Here is a 25,891-nt window from a genome sequence, read left to right as displayed (position 1 = left end):
AATTGGAACTGAGTTCATAGCCCATATCATTCCAAAGTTAGAGCTAAAAGTCTAACTGGCACCCATATCGTTGGCCATCTTTGGTCATACCGGTATGTCACATTAGCTCAATCGCCAATTTCTCAGCCTCTGACTGTTATTCATTCAAAGTGTTGTATTTGTGTGACAGACAAATGTTCATAAGTGGCTAGGATGAAATTTATCAAAATATCTGTTAAAAACATGAAAAATATTTTTAAAAACATCAAATTTCACTATAAATGTGAACATTTTAAAATACACTGGTTAAAAAAATAAAGGGAACACTTAAACAACACAATGTAACTCCAAGTCAATCACACTTCTGTGAAATCAAACTGTCCACTTAGGAAGCAACACTGATTGACAATAAAGTTCACATGATGTTGTGCAAATGGAATAGACAACAGGTGGAAATTATAGGCATTTAGCAAGACACCCCCAATAAAGGAGTGGTTCTGCAGGTGGGGACCACAGACCACTTCTCAGTTCCTATGCTTCCTCTGGCTGATGTTTTGGTCACTTTTGAATGCTGGCGGTGCTTTCACTCTAGTGGTAGCATGAGACGGAGGTCATACAGGCACGTGGAGGCCACACACACACTACTGAGCCTCATTTTTACTTGTTTTAAGGACATTACATTAAAGTTGGATGAGCCTGTAGTGTGGTTTTCCACTTTAATTTTGAGTGTGACTCCAAATTCAGACCTCCATGAGTTGATAAATTTGATTTCCATTTATAATGTGCGATTTTGTCAGCACATTCAACTATGTAAAGAAAAAAAGTATTTAAGAATTTCATTCATTCAGATCTAGGACATTTAATATGTTGGTGCTTTACAGGTTAACCAGTGTATCCAGAATAGTACTGGTGAAGCTGTGTCTGTAGGTCATGGTGGTTGGAACAGAGAAAAAAGAAACCCAGCTAGTGGGGATGAGGGCTCACCCTCTGCACACACCTGTTGGTTTTATGTACTGAGCTGAGGGGGTGATCCAAAATTAATGCCTATTAAGTGGCCTATTTGTTCCTCAAAACCACCACTGGCCATAGAAGGGATTTGCTGATTTGAGATTTAAAGCAATGGAACATCTGAACATTGCATTTTGTTTATGCCACCTTTGTGAATTTGACAGTATAATAACAGCAAACCAGAACTTTGTGGAATTCAATGTGTTCCACTCCAGGTCCCTTGGAGTATTCGCTCACCCAAATTAACATGTTCCTCATTGCATTTTCCCAAAAAAAATTCAAGCACTTGAACATAATTCTCATACACAAATGTATTTATTTTGCTTTTGGTGAGTGGTAACAGCACCAAATTGGTATTCACCATCCATTCACACCATTGTACAGAGTAGAAAAACAAAACAAGGCTATACCAGAGAACAACCCACAGACCATTGCCTTTAAATGTGACAGCCTTATATTGAAATATTGCATGACAGTAATTCAAATCCAATTGAACATATAGACAGATAATTGGTGCCTCTCATCTCTCTGAATACACTAACCTTTATTCCATCCAATTTCTCTCCTATCAGGGTGTCCTCAACATTTATCCAACAGGGAATAAGCATACATTTCAAGCTTCAACCCCCTTCCCCATTCAAACATAAGTTAACATTTTTCACTAAACTTCTGTACTAGTTTTTTCACTGCTTACGACCTCTTAATATTTCAATCTCAGTGGAAATAGGCTAGGGATGCTGAGAACATTCCTTACTAAATGGCCATTGAAGCAATACACAGAAAGCAAGTTTCCATCCTGCGGCACTCACAATATTTGATGTCAAACAGCTTGATCAATATGCATTCATTGTATTCAGCAAAAAATAGTGGAACATGCCAAGAAGGCTGATTGACAGTACTTATAGGAATAGTTTGACTGTGTCATCAAAAGAAAGGCTATAATCAGTAAGAACTCAGAGGTGTGAGGCGGGTGGGGAGAGAAGGCTGGGGCAGCTGCAGCAGTTAGTCAATGTCCATCTCAGGAAGTTTGTTGCCCTCTGCAGATTCAGGAGCCACCGTGCTCCCTGCTGCACCCTTCTCTGGGCTGCCTGGCTGGGCATCTGTGTCCTCCTGTCCATTAATAGGTCCATTCTGCTCTTCCTTCTCATCCTTGGGGATCTCCACTTTGGGCTTGGGTTTTGAGACGATAGGGTTGCAAGCTGAGTAAAGCTCCTAAACAGATGGAAAGAGGATGTTAAAATAACTTTATGAAATATTACCTAGAATTAATTACAATATTAGTGAAATGGTCTTCCTTCCAAAACATGATAATTGTGACAAAACATGCAATGTCTAGTGCAGAGAATCATTGTACCATCTAAACCGCTGTGAAAAATATTTTCAATATCTCCAACTATTGTATTTTCAGCTGTTTGAAGCTGGTGTATAAAACCGAAAGATGCAAACATGAAAATGGTAAGAGCAAAAAGCATAGAAAGAGCACATAGAAGAGATCTACAACTTCTTAGACTTGCTTTCAATAAGAATGACAGATCTACAACTAACATTTGTGTGAACGTGGTCAGGTTCGCCCCCCAAAATTTCAATATTACAGCATTAAGTATATTAAAAAGGAGCTATGTGTTGGAATGGTCTGGGCATACCCCAACAACAGAAGGATGCCGGTCAAAAATATTTGCATGAGTAGACCACTGATGGCCAGCTCATCTTCCTCAGGATGACATCATCCTCAATGAGGAAATAGTAAACCTTTTTGAAACTGTCTGTTTGAGGTGGGGGTTTTGAAGTGTTTTTTCTTCTCCAATTTATGCTTTGGCCACAAATAGGAGTATACGGTGAGTCCACAACATTATTTGGGTACGAGTTGACAGAATATGAAGATTAAAAGGTGAGCTTAGGGATATTCTAAACTTTGGATGACCATATGCCATATTAGGACCTGGAGTTGTCCCCGACCATATGACCTCACCAGGCAGAACGGAGTCCTTGACAGACTATACAAACCTATTGTCTGCACTAACCTTTGTTTTCGCCTGAATCTCCTGGACTTTGACGGCAGGCTCCTGGGTAAAATTCTGTTTGCTCTGCGCATTCATTTTGCTGTTCATCCAAATCATGGCGTCGTTCACCTGCTTATCCACCTTCAACATCTCCAACTCGTCCAAATGCTCATACTGCTCCTCCTGGGTGTCAAGACAGACATAAGGAACATTTCAATACTGGGAGACATTGAGATATATCATTACATGTCCAGTGACTCAGTTGATAAAACTACATGTGCACAACTATGCAATAACAATATCTTAGAAGTTACCTTTGTTTTGTAAGCTTCTACAATCTTCATGTACTGTTGGATATGCCTTCCGAGTTCATCAAATGCTTTTGGTCTCTCTTCAGCCTCGATGTATCTTTCCTGGACAGGCTGCCCAAGTTTCTGTGGAAGGGACATTTGGTTCAGTCACATAACAAAATACACCCTAGAATCAGAGACAGGAATTGACTGGCAATGTTACCTTTAATTCAGCCAGTTTGTCGATGTACACTTGTTTCTGTTGGTCCTCGCCGTCATCATACAACCAGTTCTCTGTGTCCTCAAGTCTTAATGCAAAGGTGTCTCGGTCCTACATTTAGTAAAAACTTTTAGTAACTCCACAATACATGTAAGGGTTATATAATACACTGGGAATAATACTAATAAATGTGGCTTAGCCTTGCTGTTAGCTAGTGCTTTTCTACTCAGCCAGCTTGAGGGAATATACTCACAGATTCACTGACAAACTTCTCCAACACTCCGTGCAGTTTGTCCCTCATCTCATAGACGTACTCCTCTACATTGTTCTTGGCATCGTTTCTCTCCTTCTCCAGCTTGTCCTGCATAATCATCTTACCCTGAGGTGGACACAAATGCACTTACTACTAAGTCACTCTGGATAAGAGCACTTGCTAAATTGTAACATTTAAATAAAAACAAGTGTTACTTTCCTTCCTACTACAACTCTCAGTGGACACAGATGAACATGCTTAAGCAACCCATTAAACCTAATTTTACAGACAAAAAGGTTGAGCAATTCTTTATACTGTACAATAGTGGTATGATATACAGTGTTGCATATTAAAATGATGCTTGTAAAACAATAACAGACAATAATACATGGTTCATATCAATACAGGACAGATTTTCAACTAATGAGAACAAAATTCAGAAACATATCCTGTCTCAGTGATGCTAAGCCAATCAGATAATACTGGAAAAAATGTATTAATGTTAATACTAGTTATGGTGTCCTAGAACATTACCTCATTCTCCATGAACAGATTGACCAGGTCATTGGTTAGTTGCCAGTGCAGGCTGTTCTCGATTGGGAGTTCAACAGTCTTCGTTTTCACTTTGGGTTTCTTTGCCGATGGAGCGTGATTCTTCTCCTGTTTTCCATCCTCCGATGTCTGAGATAAAAGACACACACACACATACATTTATAAGCCAATATAGATACACACACATATTATATACATATTATACAGAGATACATATTATACACAGAGAGAGAGATATATATACACACACACACTACGTTTTAGGTAAATGTGCACTGGTCCCATACCTTTATCATGAATACATACACACAAAACACATCCCCTCAGAATGTTGAAAATATGTAGTCAGTCACCTCCATTTCCTCAGTCTCTGACTTCTTGTCAGTGTCGTCTTTCTGTCCATCACCTTTGGCTTTTTGGTCATCTTGTTCAGTCTGCATCTTACTCTGAAGAGACAAACATTTGATTAGCTCTCCATTCATGTGGCGTTAACACCAAACGTTAGCTTGACATCACAATGCACAGATGGTCAGATAACACAAGAAAAACAAGCAGGCAAAGGACAATACAATAATATATTTTCTGAAGCAGGTTTAACTTGTTGAGACATGACAGATGAATTAGTTGCCCCTTTACTGAATATGTCTGTGTTGATTCATTGTCCAATAAATTGGGTGTGGGTAAAGTATAGGCATTATTGCCGATGTAGCCTAGGCTTCCAGGCCTCCCTCAAGTTGTTCTCCAGAGCCTGGGGAAGTTCATATTGGAAAAGTGGATATGAGTGGAGCGCTGATTGCCAGCGGCTGCTGACTGATTGGGTGTGAGTAGATGATTATTCAAAAACAACCACCCCTTCCATCCCTCATCAGAAGTGCTAATTATCCAGATAAACTAATTAATGGTGCAAGCATACTACATTTTCCCCCATGAATATTTATAATTTGGTTGAAATGACACGACCCCACATGGGAAACAAAGAAAATGATTGGCTTTCGGTTTCCAATCGCTGCCTGTTTGAAAGTGCCTATTCTAATTGTTGGGAGGGGCAAACAACTTGGATACCCTCCACCTTCTTCTGGCCTCTTTCTGACAGGAACTTCCACAGGCTTTTATACCGAAGGTGAGGTGAAAGCCTAGTAAAGGCCATAGCCTATGTAAGCGCTGTGCAAAAACAGTGCACACAAACCTCCTCTTCCTTCCCGGCTGGGTCTGTCTCCATTGGCTCCTCTCCCTCATTAGGTTTCAGGAGCTCTACTAGAGAGGCACTGGACACGCTGAAGACCCCGTGGACATTCACCCTGACCTTCACCTTGACCTTTGAACTCTCGCCATTTGCCTGGGGAACCACTTTCTGGATGATGAACTGACCTGACGAGTTCACAAGTGGAGTATTAGAAGACACCCAGTAACCTGGCCTCAGAGACAACCATTAAAAGTACAAAATGAATTGAACAGGTGCAAGCTTATAGCTTATTAGAAGCATTTAAAGTTTCAGGGCTGTTGTTCTGGTACCTATTGTGGGGTCCGGGTACGGCAGCTCTTTGGGGTTGTTGTAGTACGCCTCCAAGGAGAAGGGCTCTCTCCGGTAGAATGTCAACACTTTGGAGAAGGGTGCAGCATGGTTCCTTGGGAATACCTCGCAATCACTGACGGAGGAGAGTAGACCAGAAGATGACGTGAGTCACTGCCAATCAGAGTTCAGTGCAATCGGTGTTAAATAAGCCAATGTCAAATGTGAAGAAGATATCATTACCTTAACCCCTCCTCTGCGGCAGAGTTCCACTTCAAGGATATGGGATAGTGGACGACATCAGTGATGGAAAACTCTCTGACTTTGAAGGCAGGGGACAGGATTGCACACTAAGGAGATAAACTTCCTGCATTATAATATGTTCGCTAAGTGTTTAACAACTGTACTTAATGGTATGTCAACAGGAAAAGTTATTACCTGCTAATTGTTTGTGCTATGCCAGTAAACATCAGGTCAACAACTACAGCGATACCGACCAGTTCCATGAGTGAGAGACATGGGCGTGCCATTTGCTGAAGAAATCATTGGGGACAGTGAGTCATGATATGATACCTGCAGTGCACATCCTCTTGCGACAGCCTCGTCTGCGTTTAATGTCGTGCTCAGCTCTTTTCCAAAGAATTTGCTGACTCTTTCTTTGACGGCAGGGATCCTGGAGGCCCCGCCCACAATTTCCACAGCGTAGATGTCTTCCTTCTTCAGCTCTGGACAATGTATGAAACATATTAGTAGTCAGATTTAAACAGCCAATCCAGATCTTAGCAAGAACATGAACAGCCTGCGCACGCAGCTCAGGGATATTCCTGCTACTATTACTACAGCTACTCACTGGCTTGTTCCATGACGCTGTGCAGGGGAGCTTCCACTTTGGCCAGAAGCCCTGCACACATCTCCTCAAAGTGGCCTCTGGAACAAGTGGTCATGGGATATTAATAGATACCGTACACACATGCAGCTGCTTGTATCATGATACACATGCACCGAATGAAACCACTTCCTGACACATGGCTTTTCCACTGTGGATGGCCAAATGTGTCGACGTGCCGAGATAAAGGACTTGTTTTACGCTCCACTAACCTGTTGAGTTTCCCAGTCACGTCGATGTCATTCATGAAGCACTCGATGTTGAGTGGCAGATCAGAGGAGTTGGCGCTCATCAGCTTCTTGAGCTTCTCACACTCTTGGTAGAGACGAACCAGGGCTCTGGGCTTGGTCTTCACATCCAGCTTGTACTTCTTGCCAAACTCTTCACAGAAATGGTTCACCAACACCTCGTCAAAGTCTTTGCCACCCAATTCTGCATCAAACGCAGAAGCTAGCATCTGAAAGAGAACAATTTTTTTAACTTAATGCCTTATTCTATCTTTTTTTTGTGTGTGTTACGTTGTCTTTGAACATATCAAAAACGTACCTTGAGCTTTCCTTTGTTGAATGCACAGACAGAGACCTGATAACCAGAGTGGCCCAAATCTACAAATACCACATTTCTTGGTTTTTCCTCAGGGGCAGGGAGATCCTGTTTATAGATCCCATATGCCAGTGTAACTGGAATAGACAGAGAAATTGGTTCAGACCAAGATTTACATGGGATAACATTGTTCAGTGTTGGCATGGTAATAGCATTACCTGCAGTGGTCTCATTCATGAGTCGTAGGCAGTTGAGCCCTGCAATCTGAGCTGCATCTATGACAGACCTCCTCTCTGCATCCGTGTAGAAGCTGGGGACCTGGAGGACATTAGGAGAAATTATGACAGTTGACAAAAACACAGCCCTTGACTGCCTAAACTGTGTGTGCGCGCACATGTAACTGCATATTTTCTATATGGCATAGGCATCGCTGTAGGCATGAGGGTTTGTTAACCCCAAAAATAATACATCTACTTAGACAGGCGTGAAGATAGAAATTTTACTCTTACAGAGATGACACAGTCAGCCACAGGTTTCTTCATTGCCGTCTCAGCAGTCTCCTTCAGTTTGGTCAGCAGCATGGCAGTGACTTGTTCAATGCTGAAGACTTTCTCCTCCTCCATGTACATCACCTAGTAGATAAATTGAGCAATGAAGTAAAAATGAATATCTCAAACCAGCTCCCGGTACAGCCGCATCCTCACTTCTGATCATTTACCTTGATGCCGGTCATCCCAGAAGGCATCTGGGCCAGGTCGTAAACCAAGCTAGATTTTGCTGACTGGACATAGGGGTCTAAGAATGCCCTGCCATGGAATCGCTTGAACCCTTGAACAGTGTTCTTACAATTTGTTACAACCTTTCAAAAAGAAAAAAGAACAAATGCCATGGTCAAATAACATGCTACTTTATTTTCACAAATGACTTATATTAGCAATATGTCTTAAAGCAAGGCTTACCTGGCCTTTCGCTGCCGCGCCAACTGAACGATTCCGTGGTCCAAAGGACACACATGCTCTGAAAAAGGTGAACAAGATAATTGATAAGATCCTTCCTTGTCTGCATGCTGCTTTAGATTCTATGGCATCCCATATCTTAGTGTGAATTAGCCTATGTAAAATTCAGAGACAGAGAGAAGTAAAGTAATCTATAACTTAGCAAGTCATCACATTAAAATGTTTAGCCCACATTAAGCTTGGGCAGTTTACCGTACATCAGGGTATTTTGAAATACAGACAGTATGATTTTCAACACTGTCAACAACAAAAAGGTGCGTGCGACGCCACTGCTTATAAGTTCTGACAAGATTTCTATCGAAGATGTGCCAAATAGATTATCTTCAGCTCAGGGCTCCAACTACGCATTTGGTTTTCTAGCATTACAGCAGAGACAATCAATCCTCTCCTGGATCAAGATCCCTGCTGCATATATTTATTTTGCACGTTAAAAAACTTGAACCCGATCAAACATCTCTAGATAGACCTGAAAATAGGTGTGCAGCGACACTCCCCATCCAACTTGACAGAGCTTGAGAGGATCAGCAGAGAAGAATGGGAGAAACTCCCCAAATACAGGTGTGCCAAGCTTGTAGCATCATACCCAAGAAGACTCGGCTGTAATCACGGCCAAAGATTCTTCAACAAAGTCCCAAGTAAAGGATCTGAATACTTAAGTAAATGTGATATTTCCCTTTTAAACCTGCTTTTGCTTTGTCATTATGGGGTATTGTGTGTAGATTGATGAGGGGGAAAAAACTAATTAATTTTAGAAGGCTTTAATGTAAAATGTTTTGAAAATGGTCACGGGGTCTGAATACTTTACGCATGCACTGTACATGCTAACAAAGTGATGGAAACACTAAAGTAACTCAGATATTACACATCCAACAAGTACCTGTAAATATAAATTTCAATCTGGGACAGAATCTTGAACATTTGTTTTTCCAGTGTTGGACTTGGTAAAATATAGGGTAGCGACCTCCATCTGCAAGCTTGTGATGTTCTTTTTGTTTTAGATTGTCCAAGATCCTCCACTAATGAAAAGTATGTGATGAATTCGATTATGATTCTTGCTAAATATTACATCCCTAAAATGAATAAAAAACATCCTATTCAATATATTTTACAGTAGATTTAACTTATTCCTTTGCCATATTGAATACTATGCTCTGTAAGAATAAGGTAATGAAATCAATTGATACTCTTGTCTTTGAATGTAAAAACCCAGTGTTTCTGTTTTTGTGTTACAAAAATCAATACATCCTTGAAAATTGTAAGACATTTAAATTAGTATCTTTCAATTTACAGAATTTCTCAAATATATATATCTCAATACCAACTGCTTGAAATCGACTTTTATTTCTGATTGACTGGATGCAAGTTTAAACATCCAGTTATTTCATATCTATAGGAAAGGAAGTTTCACCGGTGTTATGCAATCAATTATTTCATTCTATCCATGCAGCCTGAAGAAGACTCTAGAAGTCGACAAGGTGTGACGTCATGACGTTCAGCTGTGCTGCGTTCACAAGCTAGTCGGATCTCGCAAACTCGGGCATGTAAATTTGCTAATTGATAGAACGCGGCACGTGTATAACTACAACCATTTAGAAAGTCAGACATTTTTTAGTTTAGTTCCAACTGGCGACATATTTTCATTAGAATATTCTAAAATCCGCATAACAACAATTTTCGCATTTTCCCATCAGAGATGTTTCCATCAAATTGACTTCTTGAAAATAAAAAAAGGTTGTGCGTGTTGACTTGGTGCACATAAAAATACCCTTTGTCGTTCAATTCCCACGTACCAAACAAAAAATACAAGTTACATTTTCAACTGTACTGATGGTTCTCTCACAAAATGTGTTGCGTTATACATCCAGTGTGCACTCTAGCTACCTGCGGATGTATAGCCTACATTATCATTATAGACAAAAGAGCGATATTATTTTAATATATCAAACGGCAACCAATCATCGACTATCATGTCACCAGAATAAGACCCTATATATTTATTAGAAAGGCGCATTAAGACATTTACATTTTAGTCATTTGGCAGACACTCGTACCCAGAGCGATTTACAGCAGTGAGTGCATACGTTTCATACTTTGTTTTGTACTGGTCCCACTTGGGAATCGAATATTGCACTTTCACCACCCTGTGAAATGAATCAAAACTGGTATTATCTGTAGCCTAATAAACTGCATGTTTTCCCTTCAGTAGTAGTGGTAGGACCACAAATGTCATCGCGTGACTCCAAGTGTACTTCGATATGATGGCTATGTTAATATGTGCGCATAAAAGCAATTCCAACGACATTTCTCGCATAATTAATGTTATCGACACTAAAAGATACCAACTTGTCTCGTGTATTTTTTTGTCGACGTCCGGAAGTTTAACGAAAAATATTCTGTTGCCATCAGGCCGGTCATTACATGTTTTGTCCGACATGTACTTTACTTGCATAGGTTTGATGGAACCTGGTTTATGACCGTTTTAGGCAGTTATCGCATGTAATTCTTTCAACTTTCTTAAAATGTTGAAGAAAAAAATGCCACAAAATATAAAGATCGCTTAACAAGTTCATGTTAATATTGACTTAAATCTGACAGTAAGTGGCCAGTGGTGCCATAAACTAATTATATGGTATATAATTTTTTAAATAAAGGTGTACAAAAAAACTCATTGGATGGTGTACTTTACCACACAGTTATACGCACTGCAAAATTGCTAGAATATTCCTACCGGCGACTGACGAATGTCGTCATAGCAAGTGAGCCAGTACAGTAAAACGGTGAGCTAGCTAACTGGCTAACTATGATAGCAGGCGAACTCATAAGTAACCGCTAGTTTAATAGCAACCATTAACTAGTTTAATACACATGTGAAATAAATCCATCTGATAAAAGCGGGATGGTGAAATGAAATGGATTAGATGGCTGCATTACGTTAGCTAGCTCGCTAACGTAATGCAGCTGAATTCACGTGCAGTACCCTGTACACACAACTGTTAACTAACTAGCTAGCAGCTAGTTGTCCAGGCCGCAAAAACAGAAACTGGCCACTCTCACAAACCAATTGTATTTGTCTCAAGTGTATGGCTAGACTAGGGAAACGAGTTTTAAAATATTTTACTTACGGTGTACTTCGGTCACTGTATTCGTTAGCCACGGTCTCAATTCCTCCGGCTCGAGCTACAGCAACATAGCAGCTTTGAAAGCCCACATCAATTCCCACCACTGACATCTTCCACGCTAACGTTACCTTGCCTGTATTCTACTATTGTATGAAATGTTGACGTCAATAACTCCTGAAAATAACAGAAACGTGTTTGAATTATTTTTGGAAAGACGTACAAAAGTCAGTGGATATTGTTAAATCAGAAGTGTACTTCAATTCATAATCCGCGGCACTGTACTGAATAATCTGATAGCTGTGCACACCGGGCGGTAGATAGCAAGATCTGCTTCAACTACAAGGTGGTTTTGTGAGTTCACGCGGAGTCTCAATGCAATATCGCGAGAATTGAATAGTTCTCGATGGCTCTGGACCTTTCTATCAGAAAGATGTCGTTCTAAACCATGATTTTTTTAAATTTTCTCCAACTAATGATATGTAGTACTCTCATATGGCAGTATATTAACTGCTGCTAAGTCAAAGTTAGCATGTAAAATGCGTATATATATATATATATATACACATATACACACACACACACAACTGTTCAAAAGTTTGGGGTCACTTAGAAATGTCCTTGTTTTTGAAAGAAAAGCATGCTTTGTTGTCCATTAAAATAACATACAATTGATCAGAAATACAGTGTATGCATTGTTAATGTTGTAAATGACTATTGTAGCTGGAAACGGCAGATTTTTTATGGAATATCTACATAGGCGTATAGAGGCCCATTATCAGCAACCATCACTCCTGTGTTGCAATGGCATGTCGTGTTAGCTAATCCTAGTTTATAATTTTAAAAGGCTAATTGATCATTAGACAACCCTTTTGCAATGACGTTAGCACAGATGAAAACTGTTCTGATTAAAGAAGCAACAAAACTGGCCTTCTTTAGACTAGTTGAGTATCTGGAGCATCAGCATTTGTGGGTTCAATTACAGGCTCAAACTGGCCAGAAACAAATAACTTTCTTCTGAAAACTCATCAGTTCTGAGAAATAAAGGCTATTCCATGCGAGAAATTGCCAAGAAACTAAAGATATCGTACAACGCTGTGTACTACTCCCTTCACAGAACAGTGCAAACTGGCTCAACCAGAATAGAAAGAGGAGCGGGAGGACCCAGTGCACAACTGAGCAAGAGGACAAGTACATTAGAGTGTCAAGTTTGAGAAACAGACGCCTCACAAGTCCTTAACTGGCGGCTGAATTAAATAATACCCGCAAAACACCAACAATGAAGAGGAAACCCCCGGAATGCTGGCCTTCTACAAATTATGATGGACGGTTAGTGCTATCCAGAATCCTTGGGATGTCCCTAAACCCTAACCCCCTACAGGAGGCTGATGAGGGGAGGGTGGCTCATAATAATAGCCGGGAACCGAGTGAATGGAATGGCATCAAACACATGGAAACCATTGGTTTGATGCATTTGATACCATTCCAACCTTTACCACGAGCCCGTCCTCCCCGATTAAGGTGCCACCAACCGCCTGTGAGTCTCTTACCCCTTGCTTACCTTAACCCTTACCTAACTCTAACCTTAACTCTTACCTTAATCATTTTAAATGTCAACTTCAATGGGATAACGTCAGAGTTGGGCCGTCCCACGGATCCCCAATATCAAAGATCAATTATGGATAGTCATTTTCAGCTACCTACAGTATATAACCTGTCTTTAGTTCTGATCATATTGGAATTCCCTGCTATGTGTTGCTCTGGTTGTCTGCGTCTAATAACATCTGTAAATATTTTAAATTGACGCTCAAAAACCTACAGCTTGATATTTATAGTCAGTTTACTCCAATATTGTTCTGTTGTTCAAGGCTCAAACTCCCATGATTCCATTTGGCAAAACCACTCCCATGATTACCAACCGAAATTGCACTCCGGTTTGCGCTTTCGAAATAGCCTATGGTCTTGTTCAACATTGCAGTCGACTGAGAAACATGCATCACAAATAACTATTCATTATTATTCTAGATGAGTCAGCCATTCACAATTTACCCATGATGCATTATGGCTTTGATCCTCTCGAACACTGTAAACGTTTTATTAGTTCCAATAGGCCTCCAGTGTTGTTGGTTGTACAGTCACTGGTAGGTGTGTTTGCCTGTTATCGTTGAAAACACTATTTTAGATGCCGCAGGTTTAGCTACTTAGCTAGCTAGCATTGCTAGGATTCCGTAAGGATTTGCCTGTACATTTCATTCATAATAAATGTTCTGTTCTAACAGGCCTACATGTTGTTTGGACTGTTATTTAAGACAAGATGTAATTGTTGCCCAGGGACATGTCCCCCCCGCATTCTGAAACTGCATTTCTGCCCCCTCCCCCCAGTTTAAGCATTGGAATATGATACAAAACGCGGTACCGGTGTGCTTTAGGATCATGTGAAAACCTCAGAGTGCTTGGGTAGAGTGTTTGGAGTGTTTACCCTACTGAATTTAGGACCAAGCAGACACCACAGAGCGGGCTGACAGGCTGTGTGAAGGCAAAGCTTCTGGAATGCTGGCTGGACCAGCATGGGAGAGTTGAGCATGGTTCAGTGTGTCCGTGTTGCGCTCTTTCACCGAGTTGTAACAGGCAGCAGAACAGAAACTGGCTACTCTTTAGTTGACTGATGTAGCTGGCAAGGTAACTGCTGTTTAACTTAACAGATTTTTTTTAAACTAGTGTTTATTCGCAGTGCTGAGATAGCTAATGTTACATGTCAGTTACAATACTAATGTTTCATCCCCTCTCGAGTGAGGTGGATGAATAAGCTATGCTTGTGAGAAGCTACCACAGCCAGGTTAGCTCTAGTTATCTGTCAGATAGATAGCAATATGAGGTGGCTATTATCGCTATCTAACAGCAGTTGTTTGTATGGAAATATTTTGTAGCCTTTGTTTAGTCCCGTTTCAGAAGTATATAAACTTTCGCCAGTTGATGTACCGTTAGAGAGAGAGAGCTGGCCAAAAGTTGGCTTACATTAGCTAGCATTTTTGCCTCAATCAAACTACGGTAGACTTGAATCAAATGATGAAACCATTGGCCAAATGATTGAAGATTGATATTCTGATGTTTTTTCATTGCAATGTGGGTTGCATTAGTCAGTATGGCAGTATGCAACTTTATTGATCTGTCAGTTTCCCTAGGTAATTCCCCATTTTTCACACTGACACAGTCAGTAATAAAATTCTCTAGCATTGCAGGCTTCACTGTCATGGTGCAGAATAGAGGTCTGAGCGGGACAGATTTCATCATCCCGCTCCCACCCGCACCCGCTTTCTGCTAGACTCCCTCTCCCACGCGCTACTGCCCTCTATTTGGCAAATCTGACCTCCTGATTCCTGCTTACAAGCAAAAATTAAAGTAGGAAGTTGCAGTGACTCGCTCAATACGGAAGTGGTCAGATGACGCTGACGCGAAGCTACAGGACTGTTTTGCTAGTAAAGACTGGAATATGTTCCAGGATTCTTCCGATGGCATTGAGGAGTACACCACATCAATCACTGGATTAATCAATAAGTGCATTGTTGACGTCGTCCCCACAGTAACCGTACGTACATACCCCAACCAGAATCCATGGATTACAGGCAACATCTGCTTTCAAGGAGCAGGACGCTAACCCGGATGCTAATAAGAAATCATACTATGCCCTCCGACGAACCATCAAACATGCAAAGCATCTATGCAGACTATGCAGACTCCTACTACAACGGCTCCGACGCTCGTTGGATGTGGCAGGGCATGCAAACTATTACGGACTACAAAAGGAAGCACAGACGCGAGCTTCCCAGTGATACCAGCCTACCAGATGAGCTAAATAACTTCTAAGCACGATTTGAGGCAAGCAACACTGAAGCATGCATGAAGCATGCTGTTCCAGACAACTGTGTGATCACAGTCCATAGCCGATGTGAGGAAGATCTTCAAACAAGTAAACATTCACAAGGCCGCAGGGTCAGACGGATTACCAGGATGTGTACTCTGAGCATGCGTTGACCAAATGTCAGTGAAGTTTCTTCACAGACATTTTCAACCTCTCCCTGACCGAATATGTAATACCAACATGTTTCAAGCAGATCACCAGGGTTCCTGTGCCCAAGAACACCAAGGTAACCTGCCTGAATGACTGAAGTACTTTGAAAGGCCATGAAGTACGTTGAAAAGCTGATCATGTCTCATAACACCATTATCCCAGAAACCCTAGAGCCACTCCAATTTGCCTACCGACTCAACAGATCCACAGATAACGCAATCTCTATTGCAGTCCACACTGCTGTTTCCTACCTGGACAAAAGTAACACCTATGTAAGAATGCTATTAATTGACCACAGCTCAGCGTTCAACACCAAAGCACCCTCAAAACTCATCAATAAAAACGCATCAATAAGCTAAGGACCCTGGGACTAAACACCTCCCTCTGCAACTGAATCCTGGACTTCCTAACGGGCCGCCCCAGGTGTTAGGGGTAGGTAACACCACATCTGCCATGTTGATCCTCAACACGGGGGCCCCTCAGGGGTAAGTGCTCAGTCCCCTACTGTACTCCCTGTTCACCGATGACTGCATGGTCAAGCACGACTCCAACACCATCATTAAGTTTGCAGACAATGATGAGACAGCCTATCGGGATGAGGTCAGAGACCTGGCAGTGTGGTGCCAGGATAACAACCTCTCCCTCAACGTGATCAAGACAAAAGAGATGATCGTGGACTATAGGAAAAGGAGGGCCGAGCATTGCCCCATTCTCATCGACGGGGCTGTAGGGGAGCAGGTCGAGAGCTTCAAGTTCCGTGGTGTCACCAACGAACTATCATGGTCCAAACACACCAAGACAGTCGTGAAGAGGGCACGACAATGCCTATTCCCCTTCAGGAGACTGAAAAGATTTGGCATGGGTCCTCAGATTCTCCAAATGTTCTACAGCTGCACCATGGAGAGCATCCTGACTGGTTGCATCACCACCTGGTATGGCAACTTCGCGGCATCTGACCGCAAGGCGCTATAGAGGGTATCAAATCAAATCAAATTTTTATTTGTCACATACACATGGTTAGCAGATGTTAATGCGAGTGTAGCGAAATGCTTGTGCTTCTAGTTCCGACAATGCAGTAATAACCAACAAGTAATCTAACTAACACACCGAATCAGCGTATTCGTCAATGTTGTCGTCAATGTTGTCGTAGTGCGTATGGCCCAGTACATCACTGGGGCCAAGCCTCCTGCCATCCAGGATCTATACCAGGCTGTGTCAGAGGAAGGCCCTAAAAATTGCCAAAGACTTCAGCCACCCTGGTCATAAATAAATAAATAGTTCTCTCTGTTGCCACACAGCAAGCAGTACCGGAGCGCCAAGTCTAGGTTGAACAGGTCTACTAACCTGTTCCCCTGCACATTGATATATAAGCTCGTTATTGTTATTTTATTAGTTTACATTTGAAGAAAAAAAATTGGAAGTATATTCCTATTTTTCATTAAACTGGTTGGTTAAGGGCTTGAAAGTAAGCATGTGACAAATACGATTTGATTTGTTTGCTGGGTCGTACTTGATGACTATTTGACATATGAATGAAAATATATATTTTTATCAAATAGACCTTTTGAAGTTGAATATTTATCCACTTTTAATAACAAGTCAGTAGATGAGATGTCTTGTTGGGATAACTATTCAACATAGAAGAGCAACAAGCTGCATACTACTCTGTATCCCGCAGCTGGCTTACCTCTGAAGCTTAGCAGCGATGGTCCTGGATGGGAGACCAAATGCTGCTGGAAGTGGTGATGGAAGGCCAGTAGGAGGCACTCTTTCCTCCGGTTTAAAAATAGCAATATTACGGGGCAGTGATCAAGGACAATGCCCTGTGTAGGGTACTATATTTTGGGTGGGATGTTAACTGGGTGTCCTGACTCTGTGATCAGTAAAGATCCCATGGCACTTATTGTAAGAGTTGGGGTGTTAACAAGGCCACATAATCATCCCCAGCATCCAATTTGCTCATTCATCCCCTCTCCTCTCACCTGTAACTATTGCTCAGGTTGTTGCTGTAAAATGAGAATGTGTTCATAGTCAACTTACCTGGATAAAATCTTACCTGGTAAATTAATTATAATAAACCCTGAATTGCTAATGCTGTCTATTGGCCATTGAGTGGCTTTGAAGCCACCGGTCAGCCATATTGGCACTCCCAAATAGGAGCAGTTCTCCATAGGAATGAATGGAATTCTACAGTAATTCACTTAAGTGTTTCAAGGACAAAAGTACATATATTTAAGTATTTTTTTTCTGTTGTAGTGGGGACAGTAACAAAGGGTGCTCTCTAATATTGATATATATGTGTGTGTAGCTCACATAATTTAATGTAAACGTATGCATTAAGGTGTCTGTAATAGAATAAATAAATGTGTCAAAAACGAATGTAGACATTATTGAATACATTTCTATAGCTTCCAAACTATAGATTCCAAAATATTTTTTACAAATGAGGAGTACCAAGATGGTTGCGCGGTGGCTTCAATACAGCTCCTCTGGGCGTCATCCAGGGTTTCTACACATCGTTGGCATCAACCATAGGCTTTTGATTGGTTGGTGGTGTCCTCATGTCGCCCAATCGGAATCTTTTTGTTTCGCCATCCCGGAAGTAGCTAGATTTCAACCAAATTGCAACATGGCGACACCCATGCACAGAATTATTGCCCGTCGGCAAGCGTAAGTTTGGTTATTACTAAAATGCTTAAGAATTTTGGTGTACTTACACGATTCAGCGTATTTAGTGATCACCGTGCTTACTTGGAGCAATAAGTAATGCTGAGGTGCGAATATTTGGCTAATTAGTTAACAATAATATTATTACTGAACGCTAGTTAACCAACGTTAACTAGCTACTGTAACGTTACCTACAACGTTGTTTGAGATGTGGGCAATAACGATGTACAAAGTTAACTTATTAAATGGTTACATGTAATAAATAGTATATGTTTATTTGGCTAACAAGCATAGATATACTGTCTGCACGTTGGACAGCCGACACATAAGTTAGCGCTAACGTTAGCTGGGTAAAAGCGTCCTTATGCTTCCCATCCGAAAGGTTCGTGTATTTATGACTAAATTGTGACGTTTTGGTCTAAGCAAAGGTATTTTTTTCTGGCTAGGGTGCAATTGCAGCCTGCAATTTGGGGCGTTTGGAATCCCCATTATATCTGGGTGAATGTTTAAGCTAGGACAGGTGTGGGTGCTCCAGTACATTAGGTGGCGCTAATGCACAATAATGTTAGGCAGGAACCATGACATTTTTAACAATGCTTTTTCTGATTAAAAACTAGTTAATTGCATCTGCTGTGGAGCCCAGTTTCATATACCATATGGCCCAGCTGCTTGCTGTAGTTTTGAAGTAATCATGGAAAAACAGGCCGTATTTTTCACCCTGCCAACTCCTATTAGTTATTATTATCGAGCACCAACTTGCCTTCCTGCGGTTCTGTTAGCAACTTCCCTCGCATTAAGGTTGGTAGAGGGTTGGGCCGGTAACCGAAAGGTTGCTGGATCAAATCCACAAGCTGACATGGTAAAAATGTCATTCTGCACCTGAACAAGGCACTGTTCCCCAGCAGACATCATTGTAAATAAGAATTTGTTCTTAACTGACTTGCCGAGTTAAATAAAAAAAATAGAACACTGGTACACAGCGGTGAGCACGACATGTAGTAAGTTATGCGTAGTGGGCGCGGAATGTAATACTTGGTCAGCAGATGGACCCTACTGGTTTGTGCACTTTCTTTAGGCAAGCTGAAGTTTGGTAGCCAAAACCTACACCCCTTTGTCAGTAATTGGTCAATATTAGGGATTTTTATACAACTTATTTTGCTTGAGAAATCCTGCACCAAACATCTTTGATGTAAAATTGTGTGACAAAGAACTGCTCGGCAAAACCAGAACTAAAGAAATATATAACTTTTCAAATCTATTTTGACGAAGCGTATACTGGCCACGGCGTCTCAAGAGTGACAGTAATATTGAAGCTTTTTTCTCGTTTTTCAAGCGAATGTCTTGAAGGAGAATGTGAGTCAGACGTTCACTTTACCTAGCCAAGTTCCGCTAGGAGCAAACCGAACATAGTTAAGGCATCCGCATACTAACGTTAACTTTCTAGCTAACTTACTTGCGAGGTAACTAAAAGTCAGAGACAAAATATCCACAGGAAAGTTTTGTTCACCCGACTATAGTCTGATAGAGAACAATCCATTTGAAATCTGAATAAATAAAACAATTCACACAAATGTCTATTCTCCATCCTCTGGTGATTTAGGATATCAAAATGTCATGGCGTGCTTTGTTCAATAGCTATTGGCGAGAGAACTGAATATTCAATGTAAAACTAACTTTACTTCAATACCAAACCATATACGGTGCACCAAACCATATACAGTGCATTCAGAAAGTATTCAGACCCTTTGACTTTTTCCACATGTTACATTACAGCCTCATTTGAAAATGCATTAAAAATAACATTTTCCTCTGCAATCTACACACAATACCCAATAATGACAAAGCGAAAGCAGGTTTTTAGAAATTTCTGCAAATGTTTTAAAAAACAAACCTTATTTACATAAGTATTCAGACTCTGCTATGTGACTTGAAATTGAGCTCAGGTGTTCATTTGTTTATTACAGCCAGCTAACAAACTACTCGGAAGAGACTACAAGGACACTGCTGACTTGCAAAACAACTAACCAAAATCTAAACCAGAACTTGACCTTGACTAAACATCAGCCCGTTACCATGGTTACCCCATGGATATTCAGTTTGAAAGAAGTCTGCCTTAAAGATGCAAGTCTCTACAAATCAGTATGTTGAATAAAATATTTACACTGATTGCTTGGGACAACATTTGGTCTGTAGTTCGGTTTGGCTCGGCCATATTGTTTGTTGCGTGTGAGGAAAAATATATACAGACCAGCATACTGAAGGTCGGGTCAATAACGCTTCCCTGTGAAAAATAAGTTGACTTCTAGTTAGTTCAACATTGACTTGTAATGGGGCTGTTCGTAAAAATGCTGAGCTTACATGTTAGAGACAAGAGTGTAAGTATTTCACGCTCAAATCCTGAGGCTATCCCTGGTTTGCAAGTCAGGAGTGCCCGTATAGCCTTTTCCTAAAAACTCAAGTACAACACAAGCGACTGGGGAACAGGCATAGTGCTTGAGCCAGCAACTACCTGTGCTACATTGGTCTCAAGATCTCTTAACAAAGGCTTTAGATAGTCAGGGAAGCTACTCAATTCTTCTGAATAAGTGTCCTGACTCCACTTATTCTGATTTGGCCCAAGAAACAGCAGGGATTATCCAACTTTTGCTACCATTGTAGTGAGGGGCCAGGTACCATTAACATAGTGTACACCCCACACCCTCCCTATGTTAAAGTCTACCTACAGTTATTAATAACTCTTACTCATGTCTCTTTTTTTTCAAACAGGGAGGCAAATAAACAACATGTTCGGTGTCAGAAGTGTTTGGAGTTTGGACACTGGACATATGAGTGTACTGGCAAACGAAAATACCTTCACAGGCCATCAAGGACAACAGAAATGAAAAATAAACTGAAAGAAAATAAAAATAAACAGGTCAATGCCACAGGGTAAGTCAGCCACAAGTATGTATTTGTACTGGGTGACTGCTGTCTTACTATTAAGTCAGCTTGATAGAAGATCACTTTTGAGTTCGGAAGATGTTAACACTGTGGAAAGTCACCTTGGTCGTGTCTATTAGGGAGACAATTTTTGGAAACGGAGAGGTAGGCCTACTACTTAAGCATTTCCAATAAGAAACATTGATTTTCCTTTTCTATTGCAAAAAAACATTTACCCTAATGAACGTGACCCTGGTGTCTACCATTTGATGTGACTTTTGAATAGGCTGCATAGTCATGATTTTGATTACTTCAAATCTGTATTTTGTGGCTAGTCTACTGCAATAGCCTGAGTTTACAGGTGGTTTGCTGTATGGTTACAGCGGTAATTAGTCTGTGACAGTATTTACAAGGCTATTACTGTAACCCAGCCTCAACTGTCTAGTACTGCTATCGAGAGGAGATGCGGTATAACTCGCCATTGGGACTTAATTTCCTCTGTACAATGATTCATAAGTGTTGCCAAGTTTCTTTTCACTTTTATTTTCCCCTGGTTGGTTTAGAATAATCTTTGGAATTTTTTCAGCCACGGCATGTAACTAACTCAAATCTCTATTCACTATTCAGACCAGGAAAGGAAAGCTCCAATGAGAAAAAAACTAAGAAGAAAAGGTAATTATCACAGCGTCACTTTTTTAGCTCTAAACCCCATAAAATTGTTCCAACATTATGACTGTTGTAGATAAACTCAGCAAAAAAAGAAAACGGCCCCTTTTCAGGACCCTGTCTTTCAAAGAGAATTCGTAAAAATACAATTAACTTTACAGCTCTTCATTGTAAAGGAATTAAACACTGTTTCCCATACTTGTTCAATGAACCATAAACAATTAATGAACATGCACCTGTGGAACGGTCGTTAAGACACTAACAGCTTACAGACGGTAGGCAATTAAGGTCACAGTTATGAAAATTAGGACTTTAAAGAGGCCTTTCTACAGACACAGGATTGGTACATCTGAACATCACACCTGCGGGACAGGTACAGGATGGCAACAACTGCCCGAGTTACACCAGGGACACACAATCCCTTCATCAGTGCTCAGACTGTCCTCAATAGGCTGAGAGAGGGCTTGTCGGCCTGTTGTAAGGCAGGTCCTCACCAGACATCACCGGCAACAACGTCACCTATGGGCACAAACCCACTGTCGCTGGACCAGACAGGACTGGCAAAAAGTGCTCTTCACTGACGAGTCATGGTTTTGTCTCACCAGGGGTGATGGTCGGATTTGCTTTTATCGTCAAAGGAATGAGCGTTACACCAAGACCTGTACTCTGGAGTGGGATCAATTTGGTGGTGGAGGGTCTGTCATGGTGTGGGGCGGTGTGTCACAGCATCATCGGACTGATCTTGTTATCATTGCAGGCAATCTCAACGCTGTGCGTTACAGGGAAGACATCCTCCTCCCTCATGTGGTACCTTTCCTGCAGGCTTATCTTGACATGACCCTCCAGCATGACAATGCTACCAGCCATACTGCTCGTTCTGTGCGTGATTTCCTGCAAGACAGGAATGTCAGTGTTCTGCCATGACCAGCGAAGAGCCCGGATCTCCATCTCATTGAGCATGTCTGGGACCCCCCCCCCCCAGAAATGTCCGGGAACTTGCCTTGGTGGAAGAGTGGGGTAACATCTCACAGCAAGAACTGACAAATCTGGTGCAGTCCATGAGGAGGACATGCACTGTGGGGCGTCAGGTAGCCTTGTGGTTAGAGCGATGGACTTGTAACCGAAAGGTTGCAAGATCGAATCCCCGAGCTGACAAGGTAGAAGAAATCTGTCGCTCTGCCCCTGAGCAAGGCAGTTAACCCACTGTTCCTTGAAAATAAGAATTTGTTCTCAAATGACTTGCCTAGTTAAATAAAGGTTAAAAAAACTGCATTACTAAATGCAGATTCTGACTGATAATTTTGACCCCCCCCCCTTCTTGTTCAGGGACACATTCCATTTCTGTTAGTCACATATCTGTGGAACTTGTTCAGTTTGTCTGTTGTTGAATCTTGTTATGTTCATACAAATATTTACACATGTTAAATTTGCTGAAAATAAACACAGTTGACAGTGAGAGGACGTTTCTTTTTTTTGCTGAGTTTAGATCTGAAATGGGTAGAGCATAGTCCACTCGACACACTTTTCTTAAATATGCAGTAGAGATCTAGGCTATGCCTGCAATATGCCTTCTGTAATGTATTCACTATTCTGCTTATGTAATAATGGCTTCGTAAATTGTACCACTTGCTTTCAGGTCAAAGGATGCAAGTGGTGATGGTGGTAGTAGTAGTAGTAGCAGCAGCAGTGACTCTGACAGCTCTTCCAGTGACTCATCGTCTGACAGTAGTGACTCCTCAAGCTCTTCGTCGGACGACAGTGACAGCAGTAGTGACAGTTCTGACAGCTCTAGCTCCTCTTCCTCTAGCAGTTCAAGCAGCTCGGCCTCTGATTCATCAGAAGGAAGTGATTCAGATCAAGGTCCTCCCAAGAAGAAAAAGAAGAAATGAAAAAGATTTATGTATTGTGTTCCACCATGACATTAACCTGAGCTCCACTCTGACCCTCTAGCTGTTCAGGAGTTGTCTTACAAAGCATACGGTGTAAATTGTAATGAACAAGCAGCAGGTTTGCGTAGGTTATTTTCTAAATGTAGTCCGTTAGTTACTAGTTAATTACCTGTCCAATTGTAATCCGTAATGTGATCTGATTAGTTTTGGTTACTTTTGGATTACTTTCTTAAGAGGCATTTAAAAGGGGGATCCATCAAATGCATTTCGTGTGTCATGGTAGTGTTCACAAGTCAGGGACCAGACTCGCTCAAGTGGAACAAACTTAAACTTGCACATTTTTTTCAATGCTAAATTGAATGTCATTAGTTAGGTTTCCATCCAATTGGCAACAGATTTTAATGCCAATATTAAAAAAGCTGCATGAATAACATTTCTGCATTCTCTCAGCAGAGATCTTTCCATCAAATTGACTTTTTGTGGATAAAAGCCTGTGTGTGATGACGTAGTGCACATAAATTACTCTTGCAGTTAAATTTTCATGTACCGAATAGAAAATACAAGTTAGATTGATTTCCGTTGAATTTTCAACTCGTCTGATAGTTTTGTCAGAAACAATATTGAGTTATATAGCGAATGTGCGCTCTAGACAAGAGCTCGCAGATAGAGTTCAGGTGTAGCCTATATGATGAGACTATTATGGACAAAAGAGCGAGTTTATTTTAATTTGTCAAACGGCAATCAAACATCGGTCGTCATGTCACCAGAATAACACCCTTAATATTTATTGAAAGGAGCAACAAGCTCATCACCTTGTACTTTCACCACCCTGTGAAGTTCATCACACATTTAAAAAAAGTAACCCCCCCCCCCCTTGTCTAGCGTATTTAGCTTTGTTGACATTTTGGAAGTTTATTGACAAATTTGCTGTTTACATGAGCCTGTCGTGACTTTTTTTTTGGTACTTTACTGGAAACCTGCTTTGTGAGAATAGAAAGGTGTCAACGTCCTTTCAGAATTTAAAAGTAATCCAAGAAGATATCTAGTTTTTCAAAAGGATCTGTAATCTAGTTACAATATGTTTGCTGGTAATGTAACTGATTGGTTAAATTGTTTTTAAATTAAGATTGCATTTAACTGACTACATGTAATCTGTTACTCCCCAACCCTGACAAACAGTGAGGAATTTTGTATTTACCAGAATGTCTTCTCTCTCCTGCATTTCTCCCTTGTACAGTCAGTGAAGACGTGTGGTCATATCTCAACTTAGTTTCAAATCAGTTTGATAATTGGTCTAGATTTAAAAATGTGCATTTTACATAACCTGCTGTACTTCCTTCTATTGCTTTTGAGTGACACTTCAAATGTGCAGTTATGTAGCTGCTGAAAGATATGTAATGCGTAATTTGGAGGGCCTGCAGCATTAGATGCATTGGCCCTTTTCACACTATCATGCTAACCAGAACTGTACTGTACTGGCTCAGACATTTTCTTTTCATGTTGTTTTTCTCCCAGTACAATTCCCGAAACAACCAGCCCAGTACAACTTGGATCTGGTTGTAGTGTGAACTGTGTTATTGATTATTTTTATTATTAAAACATGTTTTACCCCCAGATGATTATAAACAGAAAAATGTTATTGACTGATAAACTGCCATTTTAGGAATTTAGCATGGACTCTGTTTGGCACAGCCAAACGGTGATCATGCCAATGAATCCCCCTGCCCTCCTGTTAGTTGTGCTTTTGATTTGTTTGTTACCTAGTGCCACATCCTTTATTCATGTTTGAATAAATTGGCAGTTGCAAGTGTCTTCACTTGTTGGTATTTTTCATTTTTTTTCTTCTCAGATGGAACAAAGTCAAGGTCACTTTGTCGAATCCCCGAGACGACTAGGTGAAAAATCTGTCTGTATCCTTGAGCAAGTCACTTAACCCTAATTGCTCTCGTAGGTCGCTCTGATAAGAGCATCTGCTAAATTACTCAAATGAAAATGTAGAATGTTTTAACTGTAGGGATACCCATGGTCAGAATTGTCTGGTGGGAGAAACGCAGGTTGAGATTGCCAGGATCAGAGTAGTACAGGTGTCATATGCTGATGCAGTGAAAATGAGAGGAAGACGGATACAGGGCATGAGGCCAAAAGAGAGTGATAGGAATAATGTGTGCTTCAGTAAGGTTGGTTTCTGAGCTTTTATAGCCATGGTTATCAGCTTTACCACAGAAATGGAACGTCAATCACAGAAAATAGATGTGGTGGCAGCTGCAGAGAAGTACTTGGGTGTATGAGATTTTACTCACGAGGTGTT

The 25,891-nt window shown here is 40.9% G+C and overlaps 2 protein-coding genes across 2 annotated transcripts; one reads left to right on the top strand and one right to left on the bottom strand.

The window, feature by feature from the left end:
- Positions 1 to 1,283: 1,283 nt before the first annotated feature.
- Positions 1,284 to 11,707, bottom strand: LOC135550977 (heat shock 70 kDa protein 4-like). The gene is made up of 19 exons (XM_064982304.1): positions 11,380 to 11,707; positions 8,201 to 8,258; positions 7,960 to 8,100; positions 7,751 to 7,873; positions 7,460 to 7,559; positions 7,245 to 7,378; positions 6,911 to 7,155; positions 6,663 to 6,739; positions 6,386 to 6,537; positions 6,056 to 6,162; positions 5,815 to 5,948; positions 5,489 to 5,670; positions 4,656 to 4,748; positions 4,285 to 4,431; positions 3,751 to 3,876; positions 3,501 to 3,608; positions 3,302 to 3,421; positions 3,009 to 3,170; positions 1,284 to 2,199 (listed from the first exon to the last, which is right to left on the bottom strand). Exons 1-19 carry the CDS (start codon positions 11,484 to 11,486, stop codon positions 1,990 to 1,992), a joined length of 2,526 nt encoding a protein of 841 aa, XP_064838376.1. The 5' UTR covers positions 11,487 to 11,707; the 3' UTR covers positions 1,284 to 1,989.
- A 6,337-nt stretch (positions 11,708 to 18,044) lies between these two features.
- LOC135550976 (zinc finger CCHC domain-containing protein 10-like) lies at positions 18,045 to 25,395 on the top strand. Its single transcript, XM_064982303.1, has 4 exons — positions 18,045 to 18,112; positions 20,876 to 21,037; positions 21,656 to 21,700; positions 23,331 to 25,395. Exons 1-4 carry the CDS (start codon positions 18,072 to 18,074, stop codon positions 23,581 to 23,583), a joined length of 501 nt encoding a protein of 166 aa, XP_064838375.1. The 5' UTR covers positions 18,045 to 18,071; the 3' UTR covers positions 23,584 to 25,395.
- The last annotated feature ends 496 nt before the right edge of the window (positions 25,396 to 25,891 follow it).

The sequence above is a fragment of the Oncorhynchus masou genome, chromosome 12 (genome assembly GCF_036934945.1).
Source record: "Oncorhynchus masou masou isolate Uvic2021 chromosome 12, UVic_Omas_1.1, whole genome shotgun sequence".
NCBI classification, from domain to species: Eukaryota; Metazoa; Chordata; class Actinopteri; order Salmoniformes; family Salmonidae; genus Oncorhynchus; species Oncorhynchus masou.
Note: the sequence above shows the minus strand (reverse complement) of the source record. Positions and strands in the feature narration are given on the sequence as shown.

Coding starts and splice junctions, on each gene's coding strand:
- LOC135550976 (XM_064982303.1), top strand. CDS start 18,072: ATGGCGACACCCATGCACAGAATTATTGCCCGTCGGCAAGC. Junction 21,038..21,655: donor AAACAGGTCAATGCCACAGG/GTAAGTCAGCCA, acceptor TTCACTATTCAG/ACCAGGAAAGGAAAGCTCCA. Junction 21,701..23,330: donor AAAAAAACTAAGAAGAAAAG/GTAATTATCACA, acceptor ACTTGCTTTCAG/GTCAAAGGATGCAAGTGGTG.
- LOC135550977 (XM_064982304.1), bottom strand. CDS start 11,486: ATGTCAGTGGTGGGAATTGATGTGGGCTTTCAAAGCTGCTATGTTGCT. Junction 5,671..5,814: donor GTACCCGGACCCCACAATAG/GTACCAGAACAA, acceptor TGAACTCGTCAG/GTCAGTTCATCATCCAGAAA. Junction 3,171..3,301: donor TAGAAGCTTACAAAACAAAG/GTAACTTCTAAG, acceptor CTTGACACCCAG/GAGGAGCAGTATGAGCATTT.